The sequence below is a fragment of the Podarcis cretensis genome (genome assembly GCF_951804945.1).
Source record: "Podarcis cretensis genome assembly, chromosome: 11".
Classification (NCBI taxonomy): domain Eukaryota; kingdom Metazoa; phylum Chordata; class Lepidosauria; order Squamata; family Lacertidae; genus Podarcis; species Podarcis cretensis.
Genome location: NC_137180.1, coordinates 12,569,471 through 12,590,694, shown reverse-complemented (window position 1 = coordinate 12,590,694; position 21,224 = coordinate 12,569,471). Strand labels below are relative to the sequence as shown.

At 41.8% G+C, this 21,224-nt stretch overlaps 1 protein-coding gene across 1 annotated transcript in view; it reads right to left on the bottom strand.

Annotated features, from left to right (window-relative positions):
- SECISBP2 (SECIS binding protein 2) overlaps window positions 1–21,224 on the bottom strand; it is a 29,666-nt gene that overhangs the window by 2,259 nt on the left and 6,183 nt on the right. Inside the window, exons 4-16 of the mRNA XM_079995426.1 lie at window positions 19,646–19,751; window positions 18,259–18,494; window positions 17,034–17,097; window positions 16,041–16,186; window positions 14,608–14,742; window positions 9,112–9,213; window positions 8,309–8,449; window positions 7,735–7,864; window positions 5,195–5,358; window positions 4,328–4,469; window positions 2,518–2,677; window positions 1,140–1,360; window positions 794–948 (exon numbers count right to left, since the gene is read on the bottom strand). Of these exons, the coding sequence (XP_079851552.1) occupies window positions 794–948; window positions 1,140–1,360; window positions 2,518–2,677; window positions 4,328–4,469; window positions 5,195–5,358; window positions 7,735–7,864; window positions 8,309–8,449; window positions 9,112–9,213; window positions 14,608–14,742; window positions 16,041–16,186; window positions 17,034–17,097; window positions 18,259–18,494; window positions 19,646–19,751 (1,902 nt within the window). The remainder of the gene's footprint in view (window positions 1–793; window positions 949–1,139; window positions 1,361–2,517; window positions 2,678–4,327; window positions 4,470–5,194; window positions 5,359–7,734; window positions 7,865–8,308; window positions 8,450–9,111; window positions 9,214–14,607; window positions 14,743–16,040; window positions 16,187–17,033; window positions 17,098–18,258; window positions 18,495–19,645; window positions 19,752–21,224) is intronic.

Genomic DNA, 21,224 nt, shown 5'->3' with positions numbered 1-21,224 from the left:
ACACGAATGTTCAAAGAGGAGGAGATCAAAGATCCCAAATTGGTTGTTCAGTGGTCCCAGCAGCAGAACATTGTTGAGGATTTATTTGTCGATTCCCCCTAAGCTCTATTTGTTCAGGTAACTGCGCTCAAACTTGCGGAGGGTGATGGGAAGGGCACTAGCATTAAAGTAAATAGAATACCTCAACAGGGCTAAGGTGATTTAAGGACACAGTACTCCCAGACAATTAAGGATGGTTAATATTTTTAAACATTTCAGCATTAGCGGCCAAAGAATTTAAAAGCTTCTACAGTGGTACCTTGGTTCTCAAACGCCTTGGTACTCAAACAACTCGAAACCCAAACACTGCAAACCCAGAAGTAAGTGTTCCGGTTTGCGAACTTTTTTTTCGGAAGCCAAACGTGCTCCGTTTTGAGTGCCACACTTCCGTTTTGAGTGTTACGCTGAGGTCTGTCTGTTTTTGCTATTTATTTTGTGTTTTTGTGGCTCTTTTTGTTTTGTTTTTGACTGTGTGTTCAGCTACTGATTGATTGTATGACTGTAGTACACTGTTCATTTTATGGATCAATGGTCTTGTTAGGTAGTAAATTCATGTTAAATTGCTGTTTTAGGGGTTGTTTTTAAAAGTCTGGAACGGATTAATCTGTTTTGCATTACTTTCTATGGGAAAGCGCACCTTGGTTTTGGAATGGACTTCCGGAATGGATTAAGTTTGAGAACCAAGGTACCACTGTATTTAAACTGAAATGCATAATGCGGAACAGGGCGCAATGGCAGCTTTTGCACAACTCACCTGAGCACCATCGTAACTGAAAATCCCCACCACGCTGACTGGCACGGCTTTGTTCACGCAACGCCCGAGAGCTTTGCGATTGAGAGCAAACACAAATGGGATGTTCTGTTCACAAGCGGAGTCAATGATGAGATGCAGAGTCTCGTCCAACCCTCCTGGGGTAAAACAAAGGATTAAAAGCATCAGAACAGGTCAATTTAATTAGCACTGCTGGCAAAAGGGCTTCATTCGCCCAGATACATCTTAAGAGAAAACCAGCATTGCTTGTTCCTTCAGCTACACCCCTCCACCAGAAATCTGATCTGCATTTGCTTCAGTTAGTGATACTTTTAATAGAAAGGCTCACCCTTTGACTGGATTCTTTCACAGTTGGGGGAAATGATGACACATTTCAACTTTTTCAGCTTCAAGTGTTTCAGCACTTCTCTGAGCCCCATAACAAGCCGGCGCTTCGTCTTGGCCTTGACTGGGTCTTTCTGATAAAGGCGGTCTTGGAAGCGCACCAACTCTTTCAAGAGATCTGTTACGCAGCTGTCAACCTCTTTGCTGAGTACTTGGGTGCAGTAACTAAAGAAAGAACCAATTGTTTCAGTGTTATGGCAAGTGTCTGATTCTCCCCACATTCCTTTTTTTCTCATCCACTCTATCCAAAGACACACACACACACACACACACAAAATTAGCAAACTATATCCAGAAGTAATTAGCATGTTTGTGTCAGTACGCCTTTCAACCCATGTCAGCGACTGGGCTCAGTAACTGGTTCTGCCCCGACTGGGCTAGGCGACTGGAGCACTTTCAGAGACCTTCCAATCCTGGAAAGCAGGTCCCAGTGCACTGGACCCACAACTGTTCATTGTGAGCACCAGACTCATGCAGACTAAGTAACACTGAAGCTAGCTGTGAAGCATAACTCCTTTTATTTCTAATAGCTACTACAAACTAAAGAACTACTGGCTTGCATGAATGTTACAGCTCCCACTCAGCCATCTAGTCACTACATAGATAAGACTCTCTCCACACACACAGTCAGGCAGTCAGTCAGGAGCGGAAGAGGAGAAGAACAGTTTCTGCCCCCTCCTTTCTCAAAACATCAGATCAGGAGATTGTGTCAATGGGAGGGGTTAAAATATCAACAGTTTGATATTTGAAGGTCAAGAAATACATGTATGACTAAGAGTCAAAAGCCTTCATGTAAACACATTAGGACATGGGTCGGCAAAGCCAGATTAGGCCCAACTACCTTCTGGACCCGGCCCGTGGATCGCTGCATGGAACGCCAGCGTGCGTGTTCTTTCCCTCTCCCTCACATGGCAGCGGCAGCGCCTCCTCCTGGCTTCTCCCTGCCCTACCTAGAGGAGGAAGGGGGCTGGGCTTTGTTGGTGCCAGCAGCAGCAGCGCTCGAGTGGCTGCCATTTTAAGCAGCCCCTCTCTGGAGCCCTTTTGCGTGCCACACTCATTGTCCCTCCACCAGCGCCAGCCCCTGCCACTCGCAAGACACAGGTAAGTAGCCACCAGGGCTTGTGGTGCTCTTGCATCATTCTTTCCCCCAAAATATAGTCCGGCCCCCCCACAAGGTCTGAGGGACAGTGGACCGGCCCCCTGCTGAAAAAGTTTGCCGGCCCCTGCATTAGGATATCACATTCAAACTGAGAGGCACCCCACTAAGCTCAACAACAAAAATGCATGGACAGGATTGGCATGACCAACACCAGAATACTTACTCTCTAAACCTTCGGCTGTGGATTTTGGGAAGGTTGGAATTCAGCTGTGTTGGGACAGGGGAATTATTCGTGGATCCACTCAATGCTGTACATTCCAGTAACACGTCTGAACTATCTTGGGCTGCAATTGCAGGATCTGTAGGGCCTTCATCTGCGCTTTCTGAATCCAAAGGAAAGTTGAATACAAAAGGGGTTATTTTTGTTGAACAGGAATTTCAGATCAATATTAGAAACTTTGGGAGCTTGTTTCAGTTTCAGCCCAGGGTCAAGATGAAAATGGCATGAAATAAATGTGCTTAAGAGCCCTGAAGAAAAAGAAGCCCTGAACATATATGAAGGGACAACTGCAAAAAAGATAGACAAGGCCCTGGCCTAGGGCAGTTTCGCTGTTTTTACAGATATCCATTTACAGTTTAAGCAACTTTTAGATTTAGGGAAAAACAACAGCTAGACCACAAAAGAGCATGGCCTGTCTTCCATATTTATGATTTGCAGTTTAAAGTAGGCAGAATGTCAGTTTCAGCAGTAAAAAATTGTAATAGCTACACAAACTATTCAATACTACTGGAGAGCTATTCCAATAGGGTCGCATGCACTGTTTTGACCACAGGGCTTAAAAATGCATATTAAAAACATACAAGCAAATCATTACACAATGCAGAGCAATACATGAAATAAAGGGATTGAAGCGAATTGTGCAGAGAAATCTCTCGACAGCTATTTCTGCCAATGGGAGGCAAAATCTCCTGCAGGATGTTGCAGCAAATAAACTGGACAAGGCAAAACAAAGGAAGAGGTGTCCTGTGATTTGGCAGACCTTTCCATTTCAAACTTCCACTTCTTCTGAAAAGGCATTTGTTCAGGAGGAAATTCAATCCCAGTCCCAAACAAGAATACTCAGTTAATCTTTTGGAGGTTTAAAGAATAAAACGGGTAGAGAACAATCCCAGGTTTGGTCTTGGTTACAGTTTGTAGTTAGTGGGAAAGCTTTACCATGAATCTGAGGTTCAGACAACATGCTAAGCCAAACCTAGACTCAGTGCAGCAGTAAAAAGGACAGGAGAGGAGAACAGTGGGTGTGATCTCCTCTCCAGGAGTCCACATAGTCTCACTAAATCATCGTTTGAATTACCACGTACTGCAACCAGCTCATTTTCACCTTTATTTTACATTACTGTTGCAGCTGCATCTCAGAAAACACTACTGCAACAGCTATCCGGCAATATGGGATGCTGAATTTTTCAACTTTCGAATTCCAAAAATGAGGGATGCTAAAAAGTTGTAACGTGACCTGGGAATTCAAAAGATGTTTTGGTAAAATTAATATAATGTAGCTTTGCTAAGTTATATACACATGAGAAACGTAACGGCTACATCAGAGGCCAAGAAGTAAGTTGGGAGCTGATGTCCAAGAACTAATCAAAGCAATATTTGATTAAACTATCTGATTAAATTTATTATTAAAGGATGTCATTACTTTCTAATATCATTTTATGATTACAAGATAATGTTGTAGGCTTAGTAGGGTGTGTTTTATGCGGAAAAACTATTCTTTTTTATAGCATTACCTGACATTTCCATAAGATAAAATTCTTTGGTTTTCTGAGAGCAGTTTATGCACTTTTTAATCATAGATTTACCAAACTAAATGTTGTCCAGTCACAAAAACAATAGCAGATTTGAATTCCTCACACCCAAAAACCAATTTTTAAGAGCCCTTGCTGAAGAAATTTGCAAAAGCAGCATTTCCCTGCTTAGACACCCCCTGGTCAGAAATGAAAACGAGAAGCACCCCTGATTTGAGAGGTACCTTGTTTGGTGTCCTCAGAAAATGTCTGATTCTCAGTAATCTCAGAAGTTGCACCCTGCTGGACGGCATCATTCTCATTTGGTATTGCCGTCAGTTCCAAAAGGTGCTGCTGTTTCCGCTGTTCCCTCTCTTTCAAAATAATCTGAAAAGGAAACACTTCATTGCGATAATAGTTTCCAGACAAAGTTCTTTATTTCTGAAATACTTTTTTTGGCACATATGTATGTGCTTTACAGCCTTTAATGTTTACGTTTCCATGGGAGGTGGGAGAAGGCTTGATTTAATTTTAAGAGTGTGGCAATTTTGAGTTATCATTCAATTTGCTTACCTGCGGCAATTGCTTTACGCCACTGATAAAGCAGGCAAGTTGCTAACTGCATCTCCAGTTACAGCCATTTAGGGAGAGACCTCTTTCAAAAATTAAATTGATGGAAACACTCTTAAAATATTCTCCTTTTTAAATTTTGTTCTAGTTCATATAAGCAATACATGACGGTTCTACTGGCAAACTAAAAGGTGGGTTGCATGAGAGTGCTAGTGTAGAAAACATTAATATAATCACTGCAAGCTATCCTTTCAAATAACCTTTGGGCTGTTCTAGTCTTATAAGGAATGGATTAACCCCAAATTAGATCTGCTCACTTCCCTCCCACCTCTGGGATTAGATAAGATTACATAGTTTAATTAGTCCTTTCCCACAGCAACAATCTGAAAGAACTTCACACTTTTCCCCATTATGATTTTTTTTTTTATAAAAAAGACAAAGTTATAGCCAGGCACAAACCAAAGTAAGAAATACCCATCTGGCTAAATTCTAAAAGGCAACAGCTACACTAAACTTTGATAAAGGATTATTGCATGTTGTACCTTTTTGAGCGACGTTGGCTTCTTCGCTTTAGGGACTTCTCTCTGCTTTCCCTTCTTAACCAAGGGTGCACTTGAGTCCAACGGGTTATGTGGGGTCTTCCCTTGGTTTAATTGCTGACTTTTTGTTACGGGTTCCTTGGAATGCAATGTTACTGCGCTACCAACTAAAACGAAAGCAAACCTGCTATCAGGTGACAATGGCCAAGTCTGAAATCCATACTTAACTGGAAGCAAGCACAATCAGTATCAGCTGGGACTCTACTGAACAAATATGTTTAGGACTGGAGCATAACTTGGTTTTAGCACTCAGCTCAGCACACAAGCTACACAGACACCCAGCTATACATATAAAGAATGCATTCCTTTCCTGATTCAGCACATTACAAAGTGTGCTTAGCTTCGTCAGTGTGGCTTTCAATTTCAGCAGGTCTGTACTGTGAATGCTGCATTTTTGTAAAATACAGTGGTACCTCGGGTTACATATGCTTCAGGTTACATACGCTTCAGGTTACAGACTCCGCTAATCCAGAAATAGTGCTTCAGGTTAAGAACTTTGCTTCAGGATGGGAACAGAAATTGTGCTCCGGTGGCGCAGCAGCAGCAGGAGGCCCCATTAGCTAAAGTGGTGCTTCAGGTTAAGAACAGTTTCAGGTTAAGTATGGACCTCCGGAACGAATTAAGTACTTAACCCGAGGTACCACTGTATCTCATTACTTAAATCTACTATAATCTTTAAATAAAACAAGCAGTTCTTATTTATGTATCTGAAAAATACAGTAAAGGTAAAGGGACCCCTGACCATTAGGTCCAGTCGCAGATGACTCTGGGGTTGCAGCGCTCATCTCGCTTTACTAACCGAGGGAGCCGGCGTACAGCTTCCGGGTCATGTGACCAGCATGACTAAGCCGCTACTGGCAAACCAGAGCAGCGCACAGAAATGGAAAATACAGTACAATATGGCGAATACTCGGGAAAGGTCAGTGGCAGATCATCTATTTTGCATGCAAAAGGTCCCAAATAGAGCAGCAAATGTCTGAAACTCTGGAGAATCGCTGTCAGTGTCAGCTAGCTAGAGCAATGGTCTGAGTCAGTATAACACAGCTTTTGATGTTACTGAAAGTATTCAATAGTAAACAGTCTGGTTTAGAATTCTTTCTGGACAAATGCTACTAAATTCTCTACGAATTTCTTTCACCCATGTGTTGCTCTCCTTCCAGAATGTGCTTAAGCCCAATCCTTCATATCACTTATTGCAAGCAAAGCAGTTTTGTAGTTGCATTGCATGGACGTAATACTTAGAGGAATCATTAAACATTAGCACTTTATCTCAGTGGAGACATCTGCTGCACTTATTCTTTCCCAAAGTGCACTTCAGATCTGTGAACATAGTCTGACATGATCTATTGTGGACAACTTGCATGGTACATTAGAAGTGGTTACACAAACCCTTTGCTGATTTAACAGCTGTTTTATCCTCCACATGGATGCATGCCATCATTTGACAATTTCTGTACTCACAGCAATCTAATTCTGTGAATACAGTGGTACCTCGCAAGACGAAATTAATTCGTTCTGCGATTTTTTTCGTCTTGCGATTTTTTTCGTCTTGCGAAGCACAGATTTTGGAAAAGCTTCAAAAATCACCAAAGTCTTCAAAAACCTCAAAAAAGGCTACCACGCCGCATGCTATGAGTTGCTCCTCGAAGTCAAGTCGCAACTGCACCCCCTGAATGCACGGTTTTAAGAAAAAGGAAACAAACTTGCAAGACAAAGGAAACAAACTTGCAAGACGTTTTCGTCTTGCGAAGCAAGCACATAGGGAAATCCGTCTTGCGAAGCAACTCAAAAAACGAAAAACTCTTTCGTCTTGCGAGTTTTTCGTCTTACGAGGCATTCGTCTTGCGAGGTACCACTGTACTGAAAAATCCATAACACTTTAAGCACTATTTCCCCACCACTTTTGGAAAGCAATGGTAAAGAATTTCCATCAGCATAACTTTATGTGCTATTATACAGACTGTGATTAGCAATGGGAGCTTTTGCCGTATACTTTGTATTGTAGTTGAACTTTCTTAGATGCCGGATGAGTAGAACCTTCCTTCAAAAGATAGGCTATTACTTTGAAATGTGGACTTGGACTCCAGACTAAGGCTTTCAAAGTATTGCATGTAAAATCTGACAGTTACCTATTTATAGCCAATAAGACACTCTCCCAGCTATTGAATTACAAAAAAAAAAACCCTGTAGAAAACTGACCATCCTTAATTTTCATGAATAAAAACCACCACCTGAGAAAAAGCAGAAGAGAAATCGTTACACTTCCACTAATCTCTCCTAGACATCAGTGTGTTCAGGAAATTGCAGTTCATCTTTTTTATTTTACTTCACAAAGCTGGCTTCTCTTTCATTCTGCCGGAACTTTCCCACTGTAGTGAATTCTTGCAACATTTAGCCTACCTCAGGAGATGGCCATTGTAAAAGAAGGGAAAAAAGTACTCTGAAAAAGGATCAAACAACAAAAGCACTCTCAAAACTTCTACCTGAAAGCACCACAGGCTTGGACGGTTTTGATTTTTCTGAATATTGTTTTCGTTCCAAAGCAGCCAGCATCCCTCCCAAATCGAGCTGCACAGGATCCAGACTCTTTTTTCCACTGCTCTTGGGCGGTTGCTGCAGGAGAAGAAAGGGAAACACGTTTCTTCCCCCTTGGTCTTGCATTTTATCTAGTGAGTAAAATTTATGTGCACATAATTCATTCATAAATATTACTTTTGTTCTGAAGCAAGCCAACCGCCCTTCTGGTGGTTCCCTCATTGCGAGAAGTGAGGCTACAGGGAACCAGACAGAGGGCCTTCTCGGTAGTGGCGCCCGCCCTGTGGAACGCCCTCCCATCAGATGCCAAGGAAATAAGCAACTAGCTGACATTCAGAAGACATCTGAAGGCAGCCCTGTTCAGGGACGTTTTTAATATTTAACGCTGTACTGTTTTTAACACTTGATTGAGAGCTGCCCAGGATGGCTGAGGAAACATGGCCAGATGGGTGGGGTATAAATAATAATAATAATAATAATAATAATAATAATAATAACGTAACGTGGAAAGAACAATTTTACCTGCATTTTCCTTTTGTCTGTTGGAGTAGGCGGCACTTGCTTGTGAGCTTTTCTTGCCAATGACGTGTCTGAATTGGGAGACACCAATTCATTTTGAGGAGAACCAACGGGAGACTCAAACCTAAATTCCCTTGTTCTTCCCTTTGAAGTACAGAAATACAAGACAGATGTGTACATAAAATATTAAGAAATAAAGGAAAATCGGTACGCTAGGTTGTAAGAAAGTATATTAAATGTAAGGTAATAATTATAAGTACATTCAAAATCACAAATGTCAACTATATCGGGAAATGATGGGAAGTCTATATTTATTTTACTTCAGTTTGTTGCTGTTTTATTTTATTTTATGGACCATTATATGATTTTAGCTTAGCTGATATCTAAATGGAATTAGAAGGTCAAATTAACATTCTAAGCTAAACTAATTTAAGAATATATATATAGTATGTATGTGTATGTGTGCAGTTAAATCCGTAATGACATTCATGAATTTCAGTAAAGATTTTTTTATCAAAAAAATAAATAAATTACAAGACAAATGCTATGTCTCAGTGTGCTCTTGAATAGCCGCAGCATCACACACAAAATTTAAATACGTTGCAACATTAAAATGTGGGAATTTGTTTTGCCACCCTCACGTTCCGCACCCCTTTGCGAGTCACACTAGACTTTTTTGCCACACCATAATGTAAAATTTGATAGAGTTGCTGAGTTCTGAAATGGCTGAAGAGTATGGATTGCCAATAAGGGAAAACAAATGGGGAAGGTTGACTAGAAGACCAAGGTAACTGAAGGTGCCTTACTTCAATGTGCTCCTTGGTAAGTGGCGTTGAACAAAACTGCTTTTGAGCGGGTCTGTATTTTTTGTCAGTAGCAGCTGCTAAGTTTGGAAATTCTTCAACGTCCTGAGGAAATGGAAATAAAGTGTTAACTTAGGCAACATTACACACACAATTTAGATTAAAAGTGGCCTTCCCCACTTCAGCACCCAGCATAGCTGTCAACTTTTCCCTTTTCTTGTGAGGAATCCTATTCGGAATAAGGGAATTTCCCTTAAAAAAGGGAAACGTTGACAACTATGGCACCCGGGACTATTTGATGTGCTAGCATTGCTGTGCATCCTTCATATTCTAGATCAGTGGTGGCGAAACTTTTAGAGACCGAGTACCCAAACTGCAACCCAAAACCCACTTATTTATTGCAAGGTGCCAACACAGCAATTTACAGTGGTGCCCCGCAAGACGAATGCCTCACAAGACGGAAAACCCGCTAGATGAAAGGGTTTTCCGTTTTGGAGGCGCTTCACAAAACGAATTTCCCTATGGGCTTGCTTTGCAAGACGAAAATGTCTTGCGAGTTCCTGCGGGGTTTTTTTCCTCCCCCCCCCTTTTTCTAAGCCGCTAAGCCGCTTATCAGCTGATCTGCTAAGCCGCTAAAAGCCGCTAATAGCGCTAATCCGCTAAACCGTCAATGGGCTTGCTTCGCAAGACGAAAAAACCGCTAGACGAAGAGACTCGCGGAATGGATTAATTTCGTCTTGCGAGGCACCACTGTAACCTGAATACTGAGGTTTTAGTTTAGAAAAAACAACTCTCACATTAACATCTTTTGTCTTAAAAGAAAAACACAGTAACAGAGCTTTCAGTGATACAAACAATTTTTTTACTGAAAGGTAAAAGTTTGCATTTGGCATACTTTGGAACAATTAATGTGATTTTTGCTGTTGTACTTTGCTAAACTCAAGGCGGCTCACTCCCGAGTAGGAACAACAGACTGGCGGGAGGCCCTGGCGCATCAAAAGCTGAGGCCTGCTCAGCCCCTCGCTCGCCAGGGTCACCATGGCTCTAAATGCACCCGGGAGCAGAGCAGGAAGGCGGGCTGGGCACAACTGAGCTTGATGGCAGGGAGGCAGGAGCAGCCCAGAGGCAGCTGTTAGGTTTGGTTGGCATATGGGCTTGGTTGGTGACTTGAGTAGTGGTGCCGCGGGCTTTGAACAGAGCAGCAGTTTCCCGGCACGGCCCCAAGGGTGAAAATGGTGCCCTAGAAGTGCTGAGACCACGCTAGAAGCGGTCAGGAGCCTCCAGCAGCGCTGGAGCGTCAGTTTCAACCCCTAGCTATGGCCCTGCTGGGGCGACGGTGCATGTGCCCACAGAGAGGGCTCTGAGTGCCCCCTCTGGCATGCGTGCCATAGATTTGCCACCACTGTTCTAGATCTTCTTTTTTTTTTAAGAAATAAAAACATTTTATATCAATATGCTTCTCCCTTCTCATTGATAAAGGGCGGGGGAGAGAAGTTACTGGAAAACCACATACGACCCCTGAATTATTTGCAACATGTAAAAAGAACCTGCCACATATGGGAGCTGGTGTAGTATACAGTGGTACCTCGGGTTACATATGCTTCAGGTTACAGACTCTGCTAATCCAGAAATAGTACCTCGGGTTAAGAACTTTGCTTCAGGATGAGAAGAGAAATCGTGCTCTGGTGGCACGGCAGCAGTAGGAGGCCCCATTAGCTAAAGTGGTGCTTCAGGTTAAGAACAGTTTCAGGTTAAGAACGGACCTCCGGAACGAATTAAGTACTTAACCCGAGGTACCACTGTAGTGGCTAATAGCGCAGGGGTAGGCAACCTAAGGCCAATGGGCCAAAACCGGCCCACAGGGGTCATAGCTAGGGGTTGAAACTGACGCTCCAGCGCTGCTGGAGGCTCCTGACCGCTTCTAGTGTGGTCTCAGCACTTCTAGGGCACCATTTTCACCCTTGGGGCCGCGCCGGGACAGCGTGATGCGGGGACTCGCTTCTGCAATGCAGGAAATTGCGTCTGAGCATGCTCAGATGCCGGAAATCGTGGCCGTGTACACGCGATCCAGCCCATAGAGGGATCTCCGCTGGAGTGAACCGGCCCAGACGGGGTAAACCTTGCTGACCCATGTAATAGCGCAATCCTAATTGTTTCTACTCAGAAGTAAGTCCCTGTCATGCCAGTGGGGCTTAGTTCCGATTAGTGGAGTTAGGATTGCAGCCGATATCCCCAGGCTCTAAGAATAAGGCACTCTGAACCTCTCCTCCACCATGCAGTTACTAGGTGACCTTAGAGCACCTTCACACTATCAGTAATATGAATATATGAATGCTATCTTACCGTACAGGATTATGGTAAGAAGTGCAATATGATAATGTATGTGAAATGCTTTTAATGTTACAAAGCAGAATATATATGCTGAGTACTCTTAATTACAATTACAATTTTTTTTATTATTATTAACAACGAGCATGACCCAGCCGATGCTAAGCACTTTCAAGTCCCATTCTGTCAACCGAACAATTAAAAATGTGTACTTCCCTATCCCACTGGAAGTGAAAATGTGATAATCTCTGGCTGGGGCTTCTGATCAGTGCCAACACAAATCATTTCAGCTGTAGGATACTACATGAAATGCTTGTGCAAAAATGCCACAGAGGAAGTTACTATTTCTGAAAAACACACACCATAAAATCTGAATTCACATATTCAGACTGAAAAAACAAATCTTTATGTGGACAAATTTACTTGTTTATGTCTGTGATGGGGATTGTACTGATCTAAAGAAGTTAAAATATGCTTAAGGTATATCACTCAAGATTATCAGACTCGTGAGAGTCCTTGTATCATGGCACTCAGATTACAGTTATGAATGCCTGTAATTTATACAAGGTTATCACTATACACAGCCCTGCAGACAGTAGACTGTAGTAGTAGAAAGATGACGAAGGATCCCTGCCCTGTGAAGCTTACAATCTAAAAGCAGAGGAGTCAGGAAAACAGCAAATTTCAACTCTTAAGTCAGATCTACTAGTTTAGGGGTGCTGCTTTCCTGATGTTGTTGGACCCAACTCCCCCCAGGCCCACCCATCATGGCCAATGGTAGGTAAGAGAGGCCTTGGGGTCACATCACCAATCCTCACTTGCAATACAGGTTTTTTTAAAAATGTGATCTGGAAGTGCATTATGCCACATGGATTGTTAAATGCAGTACAGCCAAGGTAGACTTGTTAGACATTACGATCATCTTTCAAAAAGATTCACTGTCTTTTTTCTTTTTTTAAAATAATATTTATTGAACATTTTTAGATATGACAGAAAAAAGAAAAGAAATAAAACATCCATTTTATAACCTTATATTCATTAACATCCTTCCAAGACTTCCCCACCCCACCCCCTCTTGTATTCCAATTCCTTCAAATAGATTCAACAAGTTCTTACCCCAAATTTTAAACTTATTATAATTAACCCAATGTTAAAAATATTTTTCCCTCCCCTAAGATCGACCCTGCTCCCTTCCACGAGTTCCCCTTTTTAATATGCAGAACAGATTAAAATAAAAGAAAATAGAAAAAAGAATAAAATATAGTTTAACACCCTTTGGATTCCAAATTTCCCTCCCCCCTTTCCCGGTTGCGTTCCATCAGTGCCTGTTGTCATCCTGGAGATCCCACATCTAGGTCGAAATCCTTCACAAGTCCACTCTGCCATCTTTTTAATAGTCTTTGCCATCTTTTTAAGCATCTTTAATTTCGAGCGTCTAATCTTGGAAAAACTCTGTCTCAAAAAGGTCCATTTTTTCCATCCAGGTCTCTATATTTAAGAGTAAAATCTCCAATTTTGTTTCTTTAAGCCTTTCAAATCTGGATGTCCCAAATGTTCCCATTTCCTGCTTTGTCCAATTCTTGTTGTTCATGTTGTTCTTATTATTCTCTCTCCTCACTTTCCTCTGGTTTCTTTTTCTGCTCCACTGCAAAAATGTTCCAATTCCAAAAGCTTCTAAATCCCCCACAGAGGCTTTGTTATTCAGGAACAAAACTTCACGTCAAGTCCCTTCCATTCTTCAATAGATAAATCTATTGTCTCCTTTAGTGTAGAGACCTCTGTAGACAAAATAGTGTTCCATTTCTGCAGTTTCCCAGGAGATAAAAAATCCAATTCAAATTCCATGCCAGCAATACTTGTAATGTCCCACAGCCCCTCTAGAGGGATTATAATAACTCAGTTTCCTTCCAGATTGTACCCAACAGTCAAAGTAACTTGTTATTCCTTGTTTTAAACAATTTATATCTAATTTGTAACAAATGTAACCGGCAAAGTCCTCATAACAAAGTTCTCTTTTTATTCTTCAGCTTTGACAGCTCCTTTGACAGCTGTCAAAGCCTCTATTTCTCCTCTCCCGGCGCTCTCGCAAATCGCTCCCGGTTCCCGGGGGGGGGGGGGAGGTTTGCATTTTAGCTCACGTTCTACTTTTCTCCTCCAGCCCAGTCTTATAATTTTCCATCATGGAATTAATAACTTTATCAAACCAAGGTAGCACTCGATCTTAGTTGTTAAATCCTTTGCTTTAAATCCTCTACGACAGGGGGGAGACGGACTTCCTTTTTGCACCTCCCCCGCTCGCTCCGAATTTTTTTTAAAATTTTCCCCCCCTTTTTAAGTCCAGTTTCCAATTACTCACGGGTTGTTCTTTAATCCGATAGAAGAAGTCAGCGCTCTCCGCCAAATGGCATGCGGCTTCGCTCGGCAGGGGAAGCGGAGGACTCATAGCACCACACCCCCCCCGGCACCCGCTCCGTAGCCTTTAAAAAGGCTCCTTCGCGGGTCGGGAGGGCGCAAACGGTGCCCGCCGAGTCACCATGCCCATGGGTTTCAGCGCCCATGGTTTTTGAGGGTCCCCGCGACGCCGACGCGGTAGAACCCAGCCCCTGCCGAGCAGGCTCCCTCCGGAGCTCGGAGGGAGTCCGCCATTCGGCGATGGCGCCAACCCGGAAGTCTCGTCTTATTTGCTAGATAAAAAGAGACACTGTGGCTGAGCACCAAGCATAAGTACTCCTTAATACAGTGGTGCCTCGCAAGACGAAAAGAATCCGTTCCGCGATTCTCTTCGTCTAGCGGTTTTTTCGTCTTGCGAAGCAAGCCCATTGACAGCTTAGCGGATTAGCGCTATTAGCGGTCTAGCGGCTTTTAGCGATCAGCTGTTAAGCGGCTTATCAACGGAACAGCTGATAAGCGGCTTAGCAAAGGGGGGGGGGGGAGCGGAAAAAACCCGCGGGAACTCGCAAGACATTTTCGTCTTGCGAAGCAAGCCCATAGGGAAATTCGTTTTGTGAAGCACCTCCAAAACGGAAAACCCTTTCGTCTAGCGGGTTTTCCGTCTTGCGAGGCGTTCGTCTTGCGGGGCACCACTGTACCTGCAACTTCAAGTTGATACACAGTTTGCTTAATGGCCCATACACAAAGCTTTTGATGCAACCAGAAAACCAACTTCGGTACCTCAATTCTTGGAGGTTCTTGAACTAAAGTGATTTGGCTCTGAACTTTCTCTTTCTTTTTCTTCTTCTTCTTTTTCTTCTTCTTATCTGCCATTTCTTCAGCTTCATGGTCATTAGCATTCTCTCTTGTTTCTGACTATTGCAAAATGAGTAAAACAAGACAGGATTTTGAAAAAGTTACACTCAAGCTTACATAGCAATGAAAGCTAAAGTTAAGACACTAAATTGACGAAATACAAATTCTATCTTTTTCTCATAAGCCTCTGATCTGGAATTATAGGATATGAAAACACCCCCTAATATATCTATCTGTACACAAAATCTTTTATCTGTTCCCTAAGGTCTGTTTTGTTACTGTCTGTTTCAGACTGTTCAAATCTCCACTCAGCCATGAAACTCACTGGGTGAACTGGGCCCAGTCGCTGCCTCTTGGTCTAAACTACACCACAGGGTTGTTGTGGGGATTAAATGAAAAAGGGGAGATTCATGTGCACCATCTTGACCTCCTTGGAGGAAAAAAATGGGATATACAATCAATCAATCAATCAATCAATCAATCAATCAAAAGTACCTCCAGAGGGCCAGGGGAGTTATAGTGAACATTGAAATTGTAAATAAAAATATGTCATACATATATATTTACATGCCATATTTACTGCACACAAAACTCAACTCAGTTAACATTGTTAAGAGTAATAGAAAAGCTGAAGAGAAATCAACTAAAAGAAGAGAAAACTGCAACGTGATTTGAGAAGCAAGAGATTATTAACAGGAGTCAGAGCAGGTTCAGTGAAGCGACAAGAATTGAATCCAGATTAAAAATTATCTAAACAGAAAGCAAATTAAGGCATCAGATAACATGTTCAAGAACATTCAAAAGGAAACCAAACACACAAAAATAAGACAAGCTAGGGAAAAAAGTCAAAAGAAGCTCCCAAAGTGGGAGAAACGTTATAGTAAAAAGGGTAAATGCAAGAGGAATGTGAAAAGTTTAAAATAGGAGCTAAAAAGGAAGAACAGTTGGAGCAAAAGATTTTAACTAAAAGGCTGGAAGACAATCTAGGACAGAAGAAGAACAACACAGAGCCAGGTCATGAACTAAGATACAAGTCCTTTGGAAATGATCAGGAAAGTGGCTAGGCACAGTGCAATGAGGAAAAAGGTATATATATATAAGAAACTTTAGCCTCTAAGAAGTGACTGACTCAAGAGAAAGAGTGAAGTCCAATGGACATGAAGGGTGCTACAGTGAATTAAGGGTTTAAAAGAGAAAGGGAGAATTGATGTTTGTTCTTTCTGTCCCATAAGACCATTTTCTCTCAATATATTATTTTTTCAAATAAATCCACTAGGGAGTTGAGTCTGGGACTCTGGTTAGCTGCTATTCCGAAAGACAGTAACCGAATAGTGGTTTGGAAAAAACCATCATCCTACCTTAAGATCTTTGGGAACATCATCTTCTCCTTTACTGCCAGAATTATTACCGGCAGGAACTGTAACTGGAGTTGAAACAACTCTCTTGGGAGCTTGCGACAGCACCGTTGCCCAAGACACAGCAGGCCAAGGGGACACCTGAGAAACTGATGTGAGACAGAACAAACTCTTCACTGAATGAGACAAAGACAAATCTTTAGTGGGGCTGTACCAAATGTTCACAGGGTTTTTTCCATTACAAAAGGTGCAATTTTGAGAGATATACAATAAACAGCAACATTCTATATTTGATCTTTCTAATGTAGCTATTTGAATGATAAAATATTGGCTCTTTTGCTTTGGTGTATTATGTGCTGAAATCTTAAAAAAAAAAATACCGTATTTTTCGCTCTATAAGATGCACCAGACCACAAGACACACCTAGTTTTTGGAGGAGGAAAACAAGAAAAAAAATATTCTGAATCTCAGAAGCCAGAACAGCAAGAGGGATCGCTGCGCAGTGAAAGCAGCAATCCCTCTTGCTGTTCTGGCTTCTGGGATAGCTGCGCAGCCTGCATTCGCCCCATAAGACGCACACACACATTTCCCCTTACTTTTTAGGAAGGAAAAAGTGAGTCTTGTAGAGCAAAAGATACGGTACTTCGGTCCAAGATTTGTATGACACGCTTCAAACAAATGTTTAAACAATTACTTCAAAACAGCCCAGACACTCTGTAACCTCCAAAGGATTTTCTTCAGCCAGAATAACAGGGTTGTTGCCAACTAAGTCCTACTCAGAGTAGACCCACTGAAATTCATGGCTGACCCACTGAAATGACTGACATAGGTGCATTAATTTTAGTGGATCTTCTTAGAACTTAGCTGGATACATGCCAATACCTTTTCTCTACCCTTTCAAAGCATGCTTAGGCTGAAGTTTGCACTTTAGACCTTAAATGAACAGAATGCTATATCAACAGTAAAGAAATATTTATCACTACAGATAGCCCTTACCTCCAGGATCAGATGAAGAACTTAACGGTCTTGCTGGGAAATGCTTTTTCGGAGTTGTTTCTCCCTAAAGTGAATATTTCAGTCTTTAGCATAAAAGCAAGGCAGCAACCTGCTCTGTCCCTCTATCCAATCCATGCAGCAGTTAAAAGATCAAAACTTGTATTAAACTTCCTGGAACTGAGCTCACATTTGAATTCTTTACCTTGGCTCCTAAACTTACAAGTATCAATAAAAGATATAAAAAGTTCTTCCAGTGGAGGTGCGAAAACCTTTGTTTTCTTCAAGCAATTTACCAAAGCTGAAACTCATCTTTAAAATTGTGACATATTTCATCTTCAGGAAAAGAAAATATGGGGGGGGGGAGAGAAATGGAACTACCTTCTTTGTTTATTATATTTCACCAAGTCAATAAAAATTGCCTTGCAGGAAAGACGTAGCCTGACTTTATCCATATGTTGCTGAACTTTTGTTATACAAGGGGCCGATTCACATGGCCATCATCTTGCACTTAGACACAAGAGAATTCATGCTTGATCAATAGGTTCTGGGCTTCCCAAACAACATGTACTCGACAAGGATGATTTTTAACATTTGCTAAGTGCCTCCTGGCAGAGGGAATATAAACCACACTGGATTCGTGCACAAGATGTACTGATCTCACCATGAGGGAACTACAGAAATTACTGCAGGGAGAAATAGTACCATGAGTCACCATTTGCAAGAATTATAGAAACAGATACAAAATCTAAAGATTAAAAAAAGAAAGAAAATGAAGTACCTTTATACCCTAGGAGGTCTAACCATGCCTACCTCTCTCTGTAGCCCAAAATGATTTCCTGTTGAGTTCTATTGTTCCTTCCTTGGGTATAAAATATAAGTCACCAGAACAATAATATTCTTGATGACCTTTCGGAAGATTATCTGTTAATGCTACAGGGGAGAAATGATCTTCAGAATGATATAGGATTGCCTTTTTAAGAAAAGGAGAACAAGGACTTACAAAACTAATAGGACAAATAGCCTTTAGGAAAATCTGACTGACAGGTGAAGATTTCAGTTCTAAAGCTAGTCTAACATGTAACAGGACGTGATAATACTGAAAAGAAAAAGTGTCTATTTACTCTTGCATATTTCTCACAATTTTTAAACATGTATACATTGTTCAGGCAAGCAGCTTCATATTAACACACTATCATTCAGCATCTAAGCCTATGAAATAGCTAACCTCTTTGGTTATCAGAGCTGAAACGGCTGGTTTTCCTGGAGGTTTCGGAGGCAGCTTATCTCCTTCAGCTGAGCCCAATGGCCCCCATGCACATTTTTTAATATCCAACAGATCACTACTTCCCAAGCCTTGCAATTTCGGAAAATCTGAGAGGGTAATTTCAAATGCAGGTTCCGGAAGACACTCAGCAGCTGGAATTTGCTTGAACTTCCCATTTGCTGCTTTAATGGGCCTGTCTTTAAAAAAAAAGAAAAAAGAGAGTTTATATGCAAAGTAACGTATTTCTCCACGATATGTAAATAGTTTATTGCTTTTAGTAATCATTACACATCACACACAATGCTTTTTAGCAAAAAAAAATAGTTATTTACTACCTCATTCATACTTGGATCCTGCTTCACATCCCAATGAGAGAACAAAACAGCTAACAATATTGCACAAGCATAAAATAATGAAGTTAACAACATCTTAACCACATATAATCAGTAGGTAAAGGTAAAGGTAAATGCAAAGGTACCCCTGCCCGTACGGGCCAGTCTTGACAGACTCTAGGGTTGTGCGCTCATCTCACTCTAGAGACCGGGAGCCAGCGCTGTCCACAGACACTTCCGGGTCACGTGGCCAGCGTGATAAAGCTGCTCCGGTGAACCGGCACCAGAGCAGCACACGGAAACACCGTTTACCTTCCCGCTATAAAGCGGTACCTATTTATCTACCAAATTGGGTAAAAATGATACACTCATGGGGGGGGGGTAGCTACAAAACTAGCAAAAGTCTTGCACTTTAATCCAGTACAGTGGTGCCTCGCAAGACGAAATTAATTCATTCCGCGAGTTTTTTCGTCTTGCGATTTTTTCGTCTTGCGAAGCACGGACTTTGGAAAAGCTTCAAAAATCACCAAAGTCTTCAAAAACCTCAAAAAAGGCTACCACACCACATGCTATGAGTTGCTCCTCGAAGTGAATGCACGGTTTTAAGAAAAAGGAAACAAACTTGCAAGATGTTTTTGTCTTGCGAAGCAACTCAAAAAACGAAAAACTTTTGTTTTGCGAGTTTTTCGTCTTTCGAAGCATTCGTCTTGCGAGGTACCACTGTACAAGTTTCAGAAATATGCCACTTTGGGTCTGAATCTGGCCTCCCGAGAGAGGCAAGTTCTAGGCTCTGTGGTTTAACCCACAGCGCCACCCGCGTCCCAAAACCTCAGTATTCAGGTTAAATTGCCATGTTGGCACTTTGCGATAAATAAGTGGGCTTTGGGTTGCAGTTTGGAAACTCGGTCTCTAAAAGGTTCGCCATCACTGCCCTAAATCATACACTGGCTTTTTCTGCAATTGCAGAACTTCTACTCACACCAATGTGCAAAATACTGCAATTGTTATCGTAGTACCTGCTTTAATAGGATTTCTTCCATGCAGAGCTGTGTAAGGTGAACACTCTGTGGATCCATCAGATCTCTTACTCTCCCATTTGGATTCATGGTCTTTTGAGCGCCTCTGTACAAAATAGTAACACCACCTTTCAATCTTTTTTAAAAGGGGCTTAATTTTTTATGTCTATATCTATATTCCAAACAAAATTTAAAAATTCCTTCCAGTTAGCACCTTAGAGACCAACTAAGTTTATTATTGGTATGAGCTTTTGTGTGCATGCACAAAGCTCATACCAATAACAAACTTAGTTGGTCTCTAAGGTGCTACTGCAAGGAATTTTTTTTTAAAAAAAAAATTAAACGGCATACCAACACGGCTACCTACCTGTAATGGATTTTGTTGCCCATGGGCTGGTGAATTCATCTCTCCAAAGGCACTGAATAAGATGGTAATTTGGCAATTTATGCCAAAGGGACAGCCAATAATTAAAGGCATGTCTCTACATCAGAATCTCTAAGGAGGGGGTCTTAAGTTCTAAGCGAATGGCAGAATTGCTTACACAGGAGGGTAGTTTCAAAAGGCGTCTTAGAAAAAGATTTTGCAATGTCACCAGAGGCATGAGGTTTACAAAGGCACCCCATAAAGGGACCCCATAGGCCATAGTTGCAACCACTTTTGCACTGTAAACTTTTAAGGCGGATGGAACATGCATAGCCCCCTCAGTAAAGAAGCGTAATAGCGCGTAGATAAGGGCTTTAACCTTATTTTGTAAATATGTGATATGCGCTTTCCATCCCATATTATACTGGAAGTAAATTCCTAGATATTGAAATTACCTACCTGTAACTAGATCTATATTCCAATGAAGCATTGCTACAAGCTTCTCTTAGCTATTATCCAATATTGAATTTCCTGATAAATTCAGGGTTTCAGCTAACTTTGTCTAGTTCCTCTAGGCATGTGGTCCTAGCTTACGTATATCTTTCAGTAACCCCTAAAAAAGCCACCCCCAACCCATCTGTTGAGCCATGGAGAAGTGCAGATCATTCAAAGCAGGAAGGGTGTCCTCATAAATTGCTGGTCCACTTTTCATTTCCAGTGCAGTTTTCTCCAAAACGCACACTAGGAACGTTGGCTGATTATGACAGCCAATTCTTGCTTTAGCTGCTGAGCATTTTATAAAGCTCATGTTTCTCACAAACTGTTGAGTAGCAGAGGGAAAACTCAGGCCTGCTACTTCAACAGGGCTGTTTCTGCGGCAGGGTATTTGCTAGACTAATGCAAGGTGGCCAGGCTGCTCCCTGCCTTGGATAAGGTTTCATTTGTGCCCAAACAGACTGTTCCACTAGAATCTGCAGAGCTGCTCATGTTGCACACAAACCTGGGCTATGAATGTTTCACTATTTGTTTCCGCTCTATAATATTAGCCAGTATATCTATCCTGTAGAGACCGCGGCTGCTGTTTGGTAGAGTCAACCCACTCACTCCCCATACAAAGAGAATCAGAAGCTAGTTATGATCAGTGCAGTCACGGAAGGTCCCGCACAGATCCCTAGTAGCCACAGCCGCTGGAAGGGACCAATGAAAGCTGAAAGA